Source organism: Carcharodon carcharias, chromosome 3, assembly GCF_017639515.1.
Source record: "Carcharodon carcharias isolate sCarCar2 chromosome 3, sCarCar2.pri, whole genome shotgun sequence".
In the NCBI taxonomy this organism is placed as follows: Eukaryota; Metazoa; Chordata; class Chondrichthyes; order Lamniformes; family Lamnidae; genus Carcharodon; species Carcharodon carcharias.
In genome coordinates this window covers 27,306,017-27,320,218 of record NC_054469.1, presented here as the reverse complement: position 1 = coordinate 27,320,218, position 14,202 = coordinate 27,306,017, and the positions used below count along the sequence as shown (strand labels likewise).

General features: G+C 41.7%; 1 protein-coding gene across 10 annotated transcripts in view; it reads left to right on the top strand.

Annotated features, from left to right (window-relative positions):
• Positions 1-14,202, top strand: part of kmt2ca (lysine (K)-specific methyltransferase 2Ca) — a 471,931-nt gene that overhangs the window by 301,480 nt on the left and 156,249 nt on the right. For 9 of the 10 annotated variants that reach the window (XR_005942627.1, XR_005942628.1, XM_041184363.1 and 6 more), the window contains exons 16-18: positions 8,752-8,868; positions 11,920-12,021; positions 13,848-13,952. Coding sequence is in view for 8 of the 10 variants with exons in the window: in XM_041184363.1 (XP_041040297.1) it covers positions 8,752-8,868; positions 11,920-12,021; positions 13,848-13,952 (324 nt within the window). In the remaining 2 variants the exon portion in view is untranslated. The remainder of the gene's footprint in view (positions 1-8,751; positions 8,869-11,919; positions 12,022-13,847; positions 13,953-14,202) is intronic. The other variant, XM_041184366.1, reaches the window with a different exon arrangement.

The window sequence follows — 14,202 nt, the reverse complement described above, 5'->3', positions numbered from 1 at the left end:
TTGGTAATGCAATTAATGCAGACCTATACTTTAGCCTAAGGTCTGAAAGGATCATTCTTGTTGGCATTGCCTGGTGTCCAGCGATTGTTTTCAATGCCCTGTTAACCTATGTTCCTATTTCGATCGCTGTTATTATATTCTGAGACTTGAATTGTTTTTGGCATTTATCTTCAGAATAGTTCTCTCAGTCATTTCAATATCCTTTTTGTGGTGCACCAGTGCTTCTATCAGTAAAGTCGCAGATTGTGATTCAACCCAGACCTGTTGGACAATTTTCCCTTGGATTTTCTTAGAGGCTTGCTTCACTTGGTTAGAAAATAATAAGTGTACTAACCACATTACTGATCAGAATGCAGAAAGTCTTTTGAGTTTCAGAGTCCACTAAGGTGGTCTTCTCTGTATCATCTACTATGAAACTCATAGTAATATTTCAACTGCAGATAACTCATGGAAAGTTCTTGTCTATTTTATGGTTATTGGTGCATCTCTGTGCTGTTTGTGAGGAATTCCTGGTATCTGCCATTTGCCTAGTTAAGAGTCAAATCCATACTTTCAGTTGTCGAACTAGTTATTGTTCTTGTGAATTGGAAGTAAGTGTCTCTTTGGTCTTGAATTGGCTGCAGGATGATGTGTGTCAAATGGAGTCAAACTCCAATATGTGAACCTCTCAAATTTATACTTCAGCTAGAATGGCTCATTAATGGGACCTGACAGGATAAGCCTATTACTGGATGTTGAGGTTCTTCAATTTTCCTCAGTTGGTTGCACTTTCATCTCTGAGTCAGAGGTTATTGATTCAAGCGCACTTCACAACTTAAACACGTAATTTAGGCTGACACTTCAGTGCTCTACTGAGGGTGTGCTGCATTGCCTGAAATACTAACTTCCAGATGAGCTATTAAACCAAGGCCATCTGTCCTTACACGGTTTTTCTTTATTCACGCTTGAGATGTGTTCAGCACTGGTAAGGCAGGGACTTATTGTCCATCCCTAATTGTTCTTAAGTTAATGGTGGACTCCCCTTTTTGAACCATTGCAGGCCATGTGGTGCTCTTGTAATGCTATAGGTTTGATCCAGGTGATGAAGAATTATATATATTCAGTGAGGATGATGTATCACTTGGAAATGATGACGTTCCAATGCTGTCTTTGTCCTTCTAGCTGTTGGAGGTTGTGGGAGGTGCTGCAGAGGAAGCTGTGGTTAGTAGATAGTACATACCTCAGCCACTGTATAAGGTGATGGAGATAGTGGATGTTTACACAAGTGGATGAAGTGCCAGTTAAACAAACTATATTTTCCTAGATGTTAACAAACTTCTTGAGTATTGACACAGCTGCACCTATCCAGGGAAATGAAGCGTGTTCCATTACAATGTTAACTTGTGCCTTATTGGTGGTGAAAACGGGTTGGACATAGAAGACCCGACGTCCCTTCAAATAGAGGGGCAGAGAATTGCCCCTGTGACCTGATCAATATCCTGCTCTTAATTAACACCATCAAAAAGACACATGAATAGTTATTCATCTTATTTACTTTTCCTGTACAAAATGACGACTGTGTTTGTCAACATAACATGCATGAAGCAATTTGGGATGTAATAGGTCATTACATAAATGCAGTTTCAAAGTACAGGATTGAGGCCATCACACTGACGTATTATAATGTTCTCATTTGGCCGTATCTGAGAGCTGCATTCAGTTGAAGCACAAGGTAAAAATGCAAGCTTTGGAAACAGTGCAGAGAAGATCTAATAGGTTAATTCCTAATGTCAGAGAACTGAGTTATGAGGGAAAGATCTTAAGTTACATTCTTTGACTTGACAGTGGGAGGGGACTTCGCAGGGATGTCAAATCTAGAAAATGGTATTGCTTGAAACAAAATGGACAGTAGGTACAAAGTAGTAAAAATGCCATTTCAGGATGATGCCAGAATGCGCTTTGCATTGGCTAATAATGATCTTCAGAGAAGGATACTTGAGGCAAAAACTCACAAATAATTTGAGAGTGTTGAATGCTGTGACATTGAGACCAGAAATTCCTATGGAAGGTTGTGTTGACTGACCTACCTCAACTGTACTTGACTTTGTTGCTGTCTCTTCTGTGTTTGATCCATTTACTCCCAGTCATGAAAAACAGTCAAATTGGATCTCTCATTTTGAATTGTGGGCAACGAAGACTTGTTGAAGATCTCACATGAGAGGTTAGCTCTCATTTGGACCAAAGTATCAGTTTTAAGATGCATGCAGGTTACTCTCCAAATTTATATTTACCCAAGATGACTGCAGAGGAAGGTAGAACTACAAAATGCCCACCTCATGGCCTGAAAATAACCTTTACAAGCAACAGTATCTGCTGTTTACCTCTAAAACTTTTTTTTTAAAGAGGATGGGAAATCACTTTACTAGAAAGTAAGTAACAAGAGTTTTTTTCTTGTGCTATGGTACCAGTTTTGACAGTTTGATTCAATGACCTTAATGTTCTAGTAGGGGCATCAAATTTTGATTATTAGTTGGAGTGATCCTTGGAACTTATCCAATATTGTTAACCTTAAAATTATAATCTGTAGCATCCTTTTGAAGAGATTATGGGAAAAGATATTTTCTGCTACAGCACCATTTAAAGATTGATTGTAGATTTCACTGTGGAGGTATATTTAGATATCTGGCATATAATATTGATAGGAATGAAATAACCTCTACAGCTGTGCAGTAACTTATTTTTGGTTCTTAAGTCCCTTCTTTTCTCCTCGTCCCTTTCCAACAGCAATATACTTTGCATGGCTTGTGGGAATGTTATAAACTGCTTATCTAGAAAGAATCATAGAAAGTAAAAGCCCGTTCATCATTAACAGCCACACTAATGGATGCCTTTAACGTAATGTAATATCTCCAAAAGTATATATTCCAACCAAGTATTGCTGCCTCTCCAGACCAATGTCTAGGGAAGGAAAAATGACCAGGGATCCTGCACTTGATTACAATCCATTGATCTGCCTTGATTCGGGATAGATCAGGCTTGGTTGTGGTTGCCAAGTGTTAAATAGTTGTTCTGTTTTTGTTGTCCAATTTTGGAAAGTGAAGAATATGCATTTGAGCAAGGCACTAGAGAAGACTGAGGCCCTTGGGGCTCTATTTTTACCCCACCCCACCCACCAAAGACCTGAATAAATGACTGCAGAAGATGAGAAGCTTACCATTTACTGAAAAATAGGTGGATGGAGTAGCAATGTCTTATTTTTAAGTTTTCTGTCGGTAACAAACCCTTATGGCGCAATTTGTAGGTTTTCTTAAAACTTCTTTTTAGCATATAAGTCCTTGATGCAGGCCTTAAGTTAAGTTTTTTATAAACTCTTTATTTGGTAGCAACATGGAGATTCTCCCTCCTTCCTCAAGTATCGTTCCCAATCATCTCCACTGACTTATTGCTAATTCTTAATGTTTGCAGGTTAATATTTAATTTGCAAATGTGGTCCATCAAAATGACATAAAAACTGATCTAAGAGCCGAGACTAATTTGCAATGTGTTTGGAAGAAACTTGCTTTGTTTTGCCAGCTTTTTGCATATAAAACGTTTAAAGTACACTGTTCTCGTAATTACCATCATCCCTAATGAAGATAGATCTATCCTAATGTCATTAAAGGATAAAATATATTCAAGGGATAAGGTAGGCAGAATTGAAGGCAGATAATTCAGTATTGTTCTTAATAGTTATTGACAAAATGTTTACCTGTTAAATTTATTTTTATATTGCATAAACTAGTATTTGTCATTTTTAATTTATTGAGAAGTAAATCAAGGCAGGCAAGGTAACTACTTTATATGCTGTCTTGATCCTATTCCCATTAAACTACTGACCATCCAACTTCACTAGCTGGCAACCTTGTCAGCCAATATTCAATGGTGTTCTCTCCTCAGGTTTTATCCCTCTCCTTCAAATCTGCTGTCACCACCCCCTCCTCAGAAAAATAACCTTTGGCAACTGTGCCCTGACAAACTACCATCCCATTTCAACCTCCCTTTGCTTTCACCACCTGTTTTTATGTCCCAAATTTGTGCCCATCTTTCCCTCCAATCAATTTTCCATCCCTATCACAATACTTAAACAGCTTTCTTAGGTGACTGGCGAACTACCTCTCCTCCTCCTACTAGGCATGTCTGCAGCTTTTGACACAGTTGATTAGACCATTCTCCTCCAGTGAACCTCTACCGTTGTCCAGCTGATGGGATGGGACTGCACTCACCAGGTTCTCCTCTTATCTATCTAACCCTTCCTCCCTTCATCCCTCCATTATTATCTTATCTATCTATCTTAGCCAGAGAATCACTACCAATGGCTTCTCTTCCTGCTCCTACACTTTTACTCCTGGTGTTCCCCAAGGATCTATTTCTCCTATTTCTCATCTACATGCTGCCCTGAGCACATTATCTGAAAACACAATGTTAGTGTCCTTACATAGACTGTCGGCACCCAGCTTTCCCTCATCACCAGCTCCCTTGACTGTCCACTGTCTCTAATTCGTCAGATTGTTTACCTGACATCCAGTACACAATGAGCAGAAATACCCTCCAATTAACTATTGGGAAAAATGAAGGCATTGGTTTTTGTTTCTGCCCAAACTCTGCTTCTGAACCACTGACCCCATCCCTCTACCTGACTGAGGCTGAACCAGACTCTTCGCAACCTCGGTGTCATATTTGACCTTGATGAAATTTCAACCACATATCAGCACCATCACAAAGACCTTCTATTTCCACCCCCACAACACCACCCAACTTCATCCCTGGTCCAGCTTTTCCTTTGCTAAAATCCTCATCCATCCCTTTGTTACCTACAGGCTTGATTATTCTAATGCATTCCTGGCTGGCATCACACATTCTGTCTGCTCTTTGTAGACTTGAGGTGACCCAAAACTCTGTACCCCTGTCTAAACTCGCACCATTTGCTGATTAGCCCTGTGCTTGCTGACCTATTTTGGCCCTTAAGCAACACCTGAATCTTTGTTTTGGATTTCCAGCATCCGCAGTTTTTTGTTTTTATCTCTGTGTTTAATTGACTGCCACTGCTCTTCAAGAAATGCCCTCCTTGAAGAAGTTCTGTTCGTCTCTGCGACAAGATATCCGTATCTCTCTTTTGCCTTGCTCACCTTCATTGCTTTCCATTTCTTTCCTGGTGTTTGACAAGGTGTTTACTAAAACCCGCTTTCACAGCCATATCTCCTTTCTCAGTGACTGTCTCCGTCTCCAACTTACCCCACATGGATTTCAACTGAAATTCCACCCCTCGTGTTTCGAACCCACCCAGGATTGCAGGTATCTCCGGGACATAAAACGTTTCTCGGACTGCTGTTCCCGTCACATTCTGAGATCCACACTCAGTGCCATGCGCCGCCATATGAACACACTCGACCTCTCCCTCCAGCAGCACCGCCGCACCCTTTTTCAAAGCTGCGCGTGTCCCCAGTTTCATTTTATTCTTCGTCTCATCCGACGCCTCAACAAGAAACTTTTTCTCTTTCTCTCAAGTGCTAAGGAACGCAAGCTCCAACAACTCATCGACACCAACACCCATCTAGGACCCTCCACCCCTGCCTGTCCCTCCGTCCCCACCCCATCTTCCAATCCCAGCCCCGGCCATGTATTCACTATACCCCCTGACCTTCCCCTCTCCAATGCTGAACGTTCAGTGCTCAGCAAAGGACTTAGTTTCATACCCTTACGCCCTCACCTCAATGAATTTCGGGCTCGGCACGATGCTGAACTCTTCTTCTGCCGTCTTTGTTTCTGGGCTCACTTCTTTGGGCAGGAGTCCTCTCCCCGTTCAACGGATCCTTTCACCCAGCTCCAATATTCTCCCTCCACCTGGACCCTTCCCTCTGGATTCTTACCTTCTCTTGATCTTTTCATTGAGAACTGTCGGCGCAACATTAGTTGTCTCAATTTCTCTGCTCCTCTCACCCATTCTAATCTCTCTCTCTCTGAACTTGCTGCACTCCGTTCTCTCAGGTTCAACCCTGACATTGTCATCAAACCCGCTGACAAGGGTGGTGCTGTTGTTGTCTGGCGCACTTAACTCTACCTCGTGGAGGCTGAGCGTCAACTCGCAGACACTTCCTCCTACCTCTCCGTGGACCATGACCCCACCACTGAACATAAAGCCATTGTTTCCAGGACTGTCACTGACCTCATCTCCTCTGGGGATCTTCCTCCCACAGCTTGCAACCTGATAGTCGCCCAACCTCGGACGGCCGGCTTCTACCTCCTCCCCAAAATCCACAAACAGAACTGTCCCGGTAGACCGATCGTGTCAGCTTGCTCCTGCCCCACAGAACTCATTTCTCATTATCTTGACTCCCTTCTCTCTCCCCTTGTCCAGTCCCTTCCCACCTACATCCGTGATTCCTCTGACACCTTACATCACATCAACAATTTCCAGTTCCCTGGCCCCGACCGCTTCCTCTTCACCATGGACGTCCAATCCCTCTACACCTCCATCCCCCACCAGGATGGTCTGAGTGCCCTTAGCTTCTTCCTGGAACAGAGGCCCGAACAATCTCCATCCACCACTACTCTCTTCCGTCTGGCTGAACTTGTTTTCACGCTGAACAATTTCTCCTTCAACTCCTCTCACTTTCTCCAAATAAAATGTGTGGCTATGGGTACCCGCATGGGCCCCAGCTATGCCTGTCTCTTTATGGGGTATATGGAACATTCCTTGTTCCAGTCCAACTCCGGCCCCCTTCCACAACTCTTTCTCCAGTACATTGATGATTACTTCGGTGCTGCTTCATGCTCTCGTCAGGACTTGGAAAAATTTATTAATTTTGCTTCCAATCTCCACCCCTCCATCATTTTCACGTGGTCCACCTCTGACACTTCCCTTCCCTTCCTTGACCTTTTTGTCTCAGTCTCTGGTGATAGACTGTCCACCAATATCCATTACAAGCCTACCGACTCCCACAGTTACCTTGACTACAGCTCCTCACACCCCGCTTCCTGTAAGGACTCCATCCCATTCTCTCAGTTCCTTCGCCTCCGTCGCATCTGTTCCGATGATGCTACCTTCAAAAACAATTCCTCTGACATGTCCTCCTCCTTCCTTAACCGAGGTTTTCCACCCATGGTCATTGACAGAGCCCTCGACCGTGTCCGGCCCATCTCCCGCGCATCCGCCCTCACACCTTCTCCTCCCTCCCAGAAACATGTTAGGGTCCCCCTTGTCCTCACTTATCACCCCACCAGCCTCTGCATTCAAAGGATCGTCCTCCGCCATTTCCGCCAACTCCAGCATGATGCCAGCACCAAACACATCTTCCCTTCACCCCCCCTGTCGGCATTCCGTAGGGATCGTTCCCTCCGGGACATCCTGGTCCACTCCTCCATCACCCCCTACTCCTCAACCCCCACCTATGGCACCACCCCATGCCCACGCAAAAGATGCAACACCTGCCCCTTCACTTCCTCTCTCCTCGCCGTCCAAGGGCCCAAACACTCCTTTCAAGTGAAGCAGCATTTCACTTGCATTTCCCCCAACTTAGTCTACTGTATTCGTTGCTCCCAATGCGGTCTCCTCTACATTGGAAAGACCAAACGTAAACTGGGCGACCGCTTTGCAGAACATCTGCGGTCTGTCCGCAAGAATGACCCAAACCTCCCTGTCGCTTGCCATTTTAACACTCCACCCTGCTCTCTTGCCCATATGTCTGTCCTTGGCTTGCTGCATTGTTCCAGTGAAGCCCAACGCAAACTGGAGGAACAACACCTCATCTTCCGGACTGAATATTGAATTCAACAACTTTAGGTCCTGAACTCCCTCCTCCATCCCCAGCCCCTTTCTGTTTCTTCCCCCTTCCTTTTGTTTTTCCATAAATTATGTAGATTTTTTTTTCCCACCTATTTCCATTAATTTTAAATATTTTTAAATCTTTTATGCTCTCCCCACCCCCACTAGAGCTATACCTTGAGTGCCCTACCATCCATTCTTAATTAGCACATTCGTTTAGATAATATCACCAACTTCGACATCTATGTGTTCTGTTGTCTGTGACATCTTTTGATGATCTGCTTCTATTACTGCTTGCTTGTCCCTACAACCACACACCCTCCCCCCCACCCCCCCCCCCACACACTCACAACTTAAACCAGCTTATATTTCACCCCTTCCTTGGATTCACCTAGTTCTGTTGAAGGGTCATGAGGACTCGAAACGTCAACTCTTTTCTTCTCCGCTGATGCTGCCAGACCTGCTGAGTTTTTCCAGGTAATTCTGTTTTTGACCTGAATTTTAAAGTTGCCATCCTTTTTTTCAAACCACTTCACAGACGGGTCCCTTCCCAACTCTGTAATCTCCTCCAGCCCTACACCCCTCTTTGAGTTACGTGCATTCTCATAATTCTGGCCTCTTGAGATCCCCAATTTTAATTGCTCCTCCATTGGTGGCCATGCTTTCAGTTGCCTGGGCCCTAGGCTCTAGAATTCTTTCCTTTAACCTCTTTGCTTCTCCACCTCTCTTTCCTCCTTTAAGACACTCTTTAAATCCTACCCTTTTGACTTAGCTTTTGATCATCTGACCTAGTATTTCTTCATGTGGCTTGGTGTCATGTTCTGTTTTATAATGCCACTGTGAAGCACTTTGGGATGTTTTATTACTTTATAAAGATGCTATATAAATGCAAGTTGTTATTAGTCTTCAGAAATATTGTGGATGCTCGTTATATTCAAAACAAGACTTCTCTGAAGTGTTGCTTTCAATAGGGTCGTGGTGCTGGTTTTCCTGGGAAGAAGAGGCCACGTGGTACAGGACACCCTGGTCGAGGAGTTAGAGGCAGGTCGAAACTGAAAAATGGCATTGGCGCTACTATAACACCAGGAGTAAGTGTACATCGTATTTCTATTTCTGTTTTTAGGGATGGAATTTATTTACCCAAAAGGAGATTAGTCTACCAGCTAATCTATTTCCTTACTACTGATGATAGTGTTATGGTGTAAGTAGTTACTTGTCAAATTGATCTTGGTTATATTACTCTGTTTGAAAGGCTCTGTCAGCTGTGTTTTTGCTACATTCTGTTTTGTGGTTGTAATTTTATCTGCAGATCCTGTTGGCTTGTTTTGTATTATTACACAACTCCACTCTGCTGGAATTTAGGCGTAGGATTAGGCCAGTCAGCCCCTCGAGCCTGCTCCGCCATTCAACAAGATCATAATTGATCATCTATCTCAACACCATCTTCCCGCACTACCCCCATATCCATTGATGCCATTAGTATCTAGAAATATGTTGACCTCTGTCTTGAACTTTGTTCAATGACTGAGCTTCCACAGTTCACTGGGGTAGAGAAACATTTGCGGATTCTCTGCACCCTAAAATGTTTCTTTTCCCACTGGGTAGGTAGGAGAAAAGGAAACCTGTTCTTTTTCTTTGACAAATGAGTGCTTTACAGATGGAAACATATGGTTTCATAATCACCCAGTATTATCAACTGCGTCTGTTAAATAGCTTTTAAGTTGCCCCTCGCCAGTTGAGTTTAGAAACTTGAAATTTTAATTGATTTACTGGGAGGAGTGAAGGGGAATCTTTATCCTTTTATATAGTACAACTAATTAAGGAGAAAATTCTCTTCTCCCATGCGTACCTGCTCCCCATATATACCTGGTTTTGCAAAACAGTTTACATGGAAGAATTCTTTATTGGCTTTCTGTTTCCTTTGGTTGAGTAAGAATATCATTTGGAGGATTTTCAAAAATGCTTAACTAGTGAATTGAATTGTTGTGATGAAAATCATGTTGAAATGATTAATGTCCGTATTGAATGAAATTGGATTCCCTTGCATCATGAGATTTCAGAGCTGCATTATTCCAAGATGCGTACTTCGTCAAGACAAGTGTAATGTCACTAGGTCCCAGTTGAAAGAAAAATTATTGAAACCAAAATGAAAGGGTGAAAGGTTAAAAAGATCATAAGCTTATGTATTTACCTGATGTTTCAAATTTTAAAATTTCCTCTTGTTGATCTTCCATATACTTGGCTGAGAGATGGGGTGTTACTCTGCCATTAGTCTGGTATTCAGCTCATGAGGTTCTCACTAAGTTCTGATTTTTGCTAATGCTGTTTAGATCAGGATGTGGTAGGAACTGGTATTAATGCCAAAATCTTGTGTAAAGAAACCTGATACCACATTCAGAATTGGATTATAAATAATAGGAGGAACTGCCACTGTTGACTCTGGTTAAACTGCTTGGAGTGGTGTGGATTTAAACAGTCCAGTAAGGTTTCAAGTTTAATTCCTTGTCTCTGTTGATTTAACTGCTCTCAACTATAGTGAAATAGGAGGTTTGGGGGATGGGGTCCCCTACAGGTGCCAGGCTCTTACTTTCAATTCAAAAACAAAATACCTGGAAAAACTCAGCAGGTCTGACAGCATCTACAGAGAGGAACACAGTTAATGTTTCGAGTCCGTATGACTCTTCAACAGAACTAAGGAAAAATAGAAAAGAGGTGAAATATAAGCTGGTTTATGGGGGGGGTGGGACAAGTAGAGCTGGATAGAGAGCCAGTGATAGGTGGAGATAACCAAAAGATGTCATAGACAAAAGGACAAAGAGGTGTTGAAGCTGGTGACATTATTTAAGGAATGTGATAATAAAGGTACAGATAGCCCTAGTGGGGGTGGGGTGGGGGGAAGGGGTTGAGGACGGACATGTGGGCATGAGAGCAGAGTGGAGCACATGTCCGTCCTTGGCCTGCTGCATTGTTCCAGTGAAGCTCAACGCAAACTGGAGGAACAGCACCTCATCTTCCGGCTAGGCACTTTACAGCCTTCCGAACTGAATATTGAGTTCAACAACTTTAGATCATGAACTCTCTCCTCCATCCCCACCCCCTTTCCGATCCCCCATTTTTTCCAATAATTTATATAGATTTTTTTTCCCACCTATTTCCATTAATTTTAAATGTATTTCCATCCATTGTTTTATCTTTGCCTTTTAGTCTATTTCAATCCCTTCCCCCCACTAGGGCTATCTGTACCTTTATTATCACATTCCTTAAATAATATCACCAGCTTCAACACCTCTTTGTCCTTTTGTCTATGACATCTTTTGGTTATCTCCACCTATCACTAGCCCTCTATCCTGCTCTACTTGTCTCCCCACCCCACCCCCCCTTAAACCAGCTTATATTTCACCTCTTTATTATTTTTTCTTAGTTCTGTTGAAGAGTCATACGGACTCAAAACATTAACTGTGTTCCTCTCCGTAGATGCTGTCAGACCTGCTGAGTTTTTCCAGGTGTTTTTGTTTTGGATTTCCTGTATCTGCAGTTTTTTGCTTTTATCTTACTTTCAATTGTTGCTCAGCGGCCGCTACAGGAAATACATGCATGTGTGGATGTCAGGCAAGAGCAGCTTTGGACGAGACTACAATCACCTCTCTTAACTACATTTGAGACACTATTAAGAAAAGTAATTTGAATGAGGTGCTGAGCATTTAAGAGAAAGAACAGTATCATGACTGATGTTTCATGCCTAATTTAGAACTTAGGGATCGGGCACATTGGGAATTACAGATCAGCAATGTTACAGCATGACATTCTTCACTCAGGTGAGGCCACAATGCAGTAGAAGGTTGGATTGCCGTCTGACAGAGGATAATTCCCTTAGGATAGTCATTTGCCCCATTGATTTCTCTTGCATGGAATTATGGAAGTTCTATTAGTATATAAATATTCAATTTGTTTAAAGAACAAATAAACTGGTAAGTAATCTATCCATAGTATTAAAGACAAGCAAGACAAAAGAGGCATACTGGAGCAATCCAACACTAAGAAAGGTCACTGATTACTTTTCCCTCTGAGTGATGTGTTTTAAAGAAGGGTGTGAGTTTATTTAATCAGAAAAGATAGTAATAGTGCATTTTTCTCTGTAGGCTGGTGCCATGGAAATGATGGTTAATAAGGATGAGGATGAAAACTCAATGCACAACACCGTTGTTTTGTTCTCTACAAGTGACAAATTTACTTTAAAACAGGTAAGGAACGTTCTCAGTTAAATAATGAAACGTTGGAGTAGTAGAAACCTATTCATCTGTAACAATCTACAGCATAGTCTTCAAAATCACGGCTCATAGTACTGGAGGTTACATACTCATGGATTAAGGATTGATTAACAGAATAAGAGTGGCAGGCAGTGACTATTGAGGTATCTCAAAGATCAGCGCTTGGGCCTCAGCTATTTACCATCTACATTAATGATTCAGATGAGGGGACTGTGTGTATTGCATCCAGATTTGCTGTGGTTGCATTGTTAGATGGCAAAGTAAGCTGTGAGGAGGACATAAATGGTCATAGACAGGCTAAGTGAGTGGGCAAGAACATTGCAGATGGAATATAATATGGAGAAATGTGAAGTTACCCACTTTGGAAGGAAACATTAAAAAGCAGAATACTTCATAAATGATAGAGACACTGGGAAATGTTGCTATTCAGAGGTACCTGGTTGTTCTTGTACATGAATCACAGAAAGTTAACATGTAGGTGCAGCAATCAAAATTAGGAAGGCACATGGCATGTTAGCTTTTTTTCTTCCCCTTAAGGGATTGGAGTACAAGGGTAAACAAATCTTACTATGATTATATAGGACCTTGCTGAGACAACACCTGAAGTACTATATATAGTTTTGATATCCTTACCTAAGAAAGGATATACTTGCCTTAGAGGGGAGTTCAGGGAATTGCCCTGTGGGGAGATATTGAGTAGGCTAGAGTCCTGTATTTCCTGGAATTTGGAATAAAGAGAGGTGATCTCATTGAAACATTTAAAATGCTTAAGGGACTTAACAGGGTGGATGCTGGGAAGGTGCTTCTCCTGGCTGGAGATTCTATTAACTAGAGGTTGCAGTATCAGAATAAGGGATTAGCCATTTAGATAAGCAATTTCTTCACTCAAATAACAGTAAATCTTTGGAGTTCTTTGTTTCAGAGCTTTGGGTGCTCCTTGAACCCTTTTAATATAGAGGACGATAAATTATTGGATAGTGAGGAAGCCAAGGGGCATATGAATTGTACTGGAAGGTGGAGTTTTAAGTAATGTAGATGATCAGCCAAGATCTTACTAAATGCCAGATCAGGCCTAACCGTCACTCCACTCCTATTTCTTAGAGTCTTATCTCTGTAAACTCAGCAGTTTTCCAAAACAAACTACAGTTAGATTAAGGATTGACATACTGTTTGATTTGCAGCTTTGGTTGAATCTTTTCATTTCTCTTGGTTTTTAAGTAATATGACTGAGGTTTGTTTTTAACAGAAAATTACAGAGTGTAATGCTCAATACATAAATAAAATTCTCAAACTTCCATCTAACAAAAATGGAGTACAGTTTGTTCAGTCACCATAAACCTATGGTCTTAACGATAATAGTAACAACTGGAATATTCAAACACTGGCTAAAAATAATGGAAGCTTGAGTTATAAAAACTGAGTTTGATTTAATTCGGCAATAGTAAAAAAGTGATCATAATCACTGATAAAACAGACTATGATACAAGTCTTGGCTATTGTAATTTTTTTGCATTTTATATCAACTTATAGCTGTAAAGCACCCTTAATGGAAAATAAAAATCTAAATTTGTACTGGAGGAAGTTAAGGGAAAGGATGCTGAGCTGAGGGGGAACTGAAATTTTGGTCAGAAAACTTGATTTTGAAGAAATTTTAAAGCTGTGGAGATACTATCACCAGGAACATATTAAACTTTTTAATCTCCTGAATCAGTTGAAAGTACAGGTTTGATCTGACACTTTCCGCTCCATAAGCAAGAATAGATGGGCATTGTTTGACCTGTTGATTAATTTAATTTCAGGATATGTGTGTTGTTTGTGGAAGCTTTGGGAAAGGTTCAGAGGGACGGCTGCTTGTTTGCTCTCAATGTGGCCAGTGTTATCATCCCTACTGTGTCAGTATTAAGGTAAGAGATGTTTCTGCTTGCCTTGAATCTGGAAGATGGAGCTTAAACTGTGAAATTTTCCTTGAGCATGTGTTGCTCAGCCCAAGATACTGGAGAGCATTTACTGATTATGTTACTGGAGTAGCAATCCAGAGGTCTCAACTGATGTTATGGAGACATGAGTTCAAATCCCACCAGAGCAGCTGGCAATTTAAATTCAATTAGCGAAATAAATCTAGAATTATAAAGCTGTGTCAGTAGTGATGGCCAG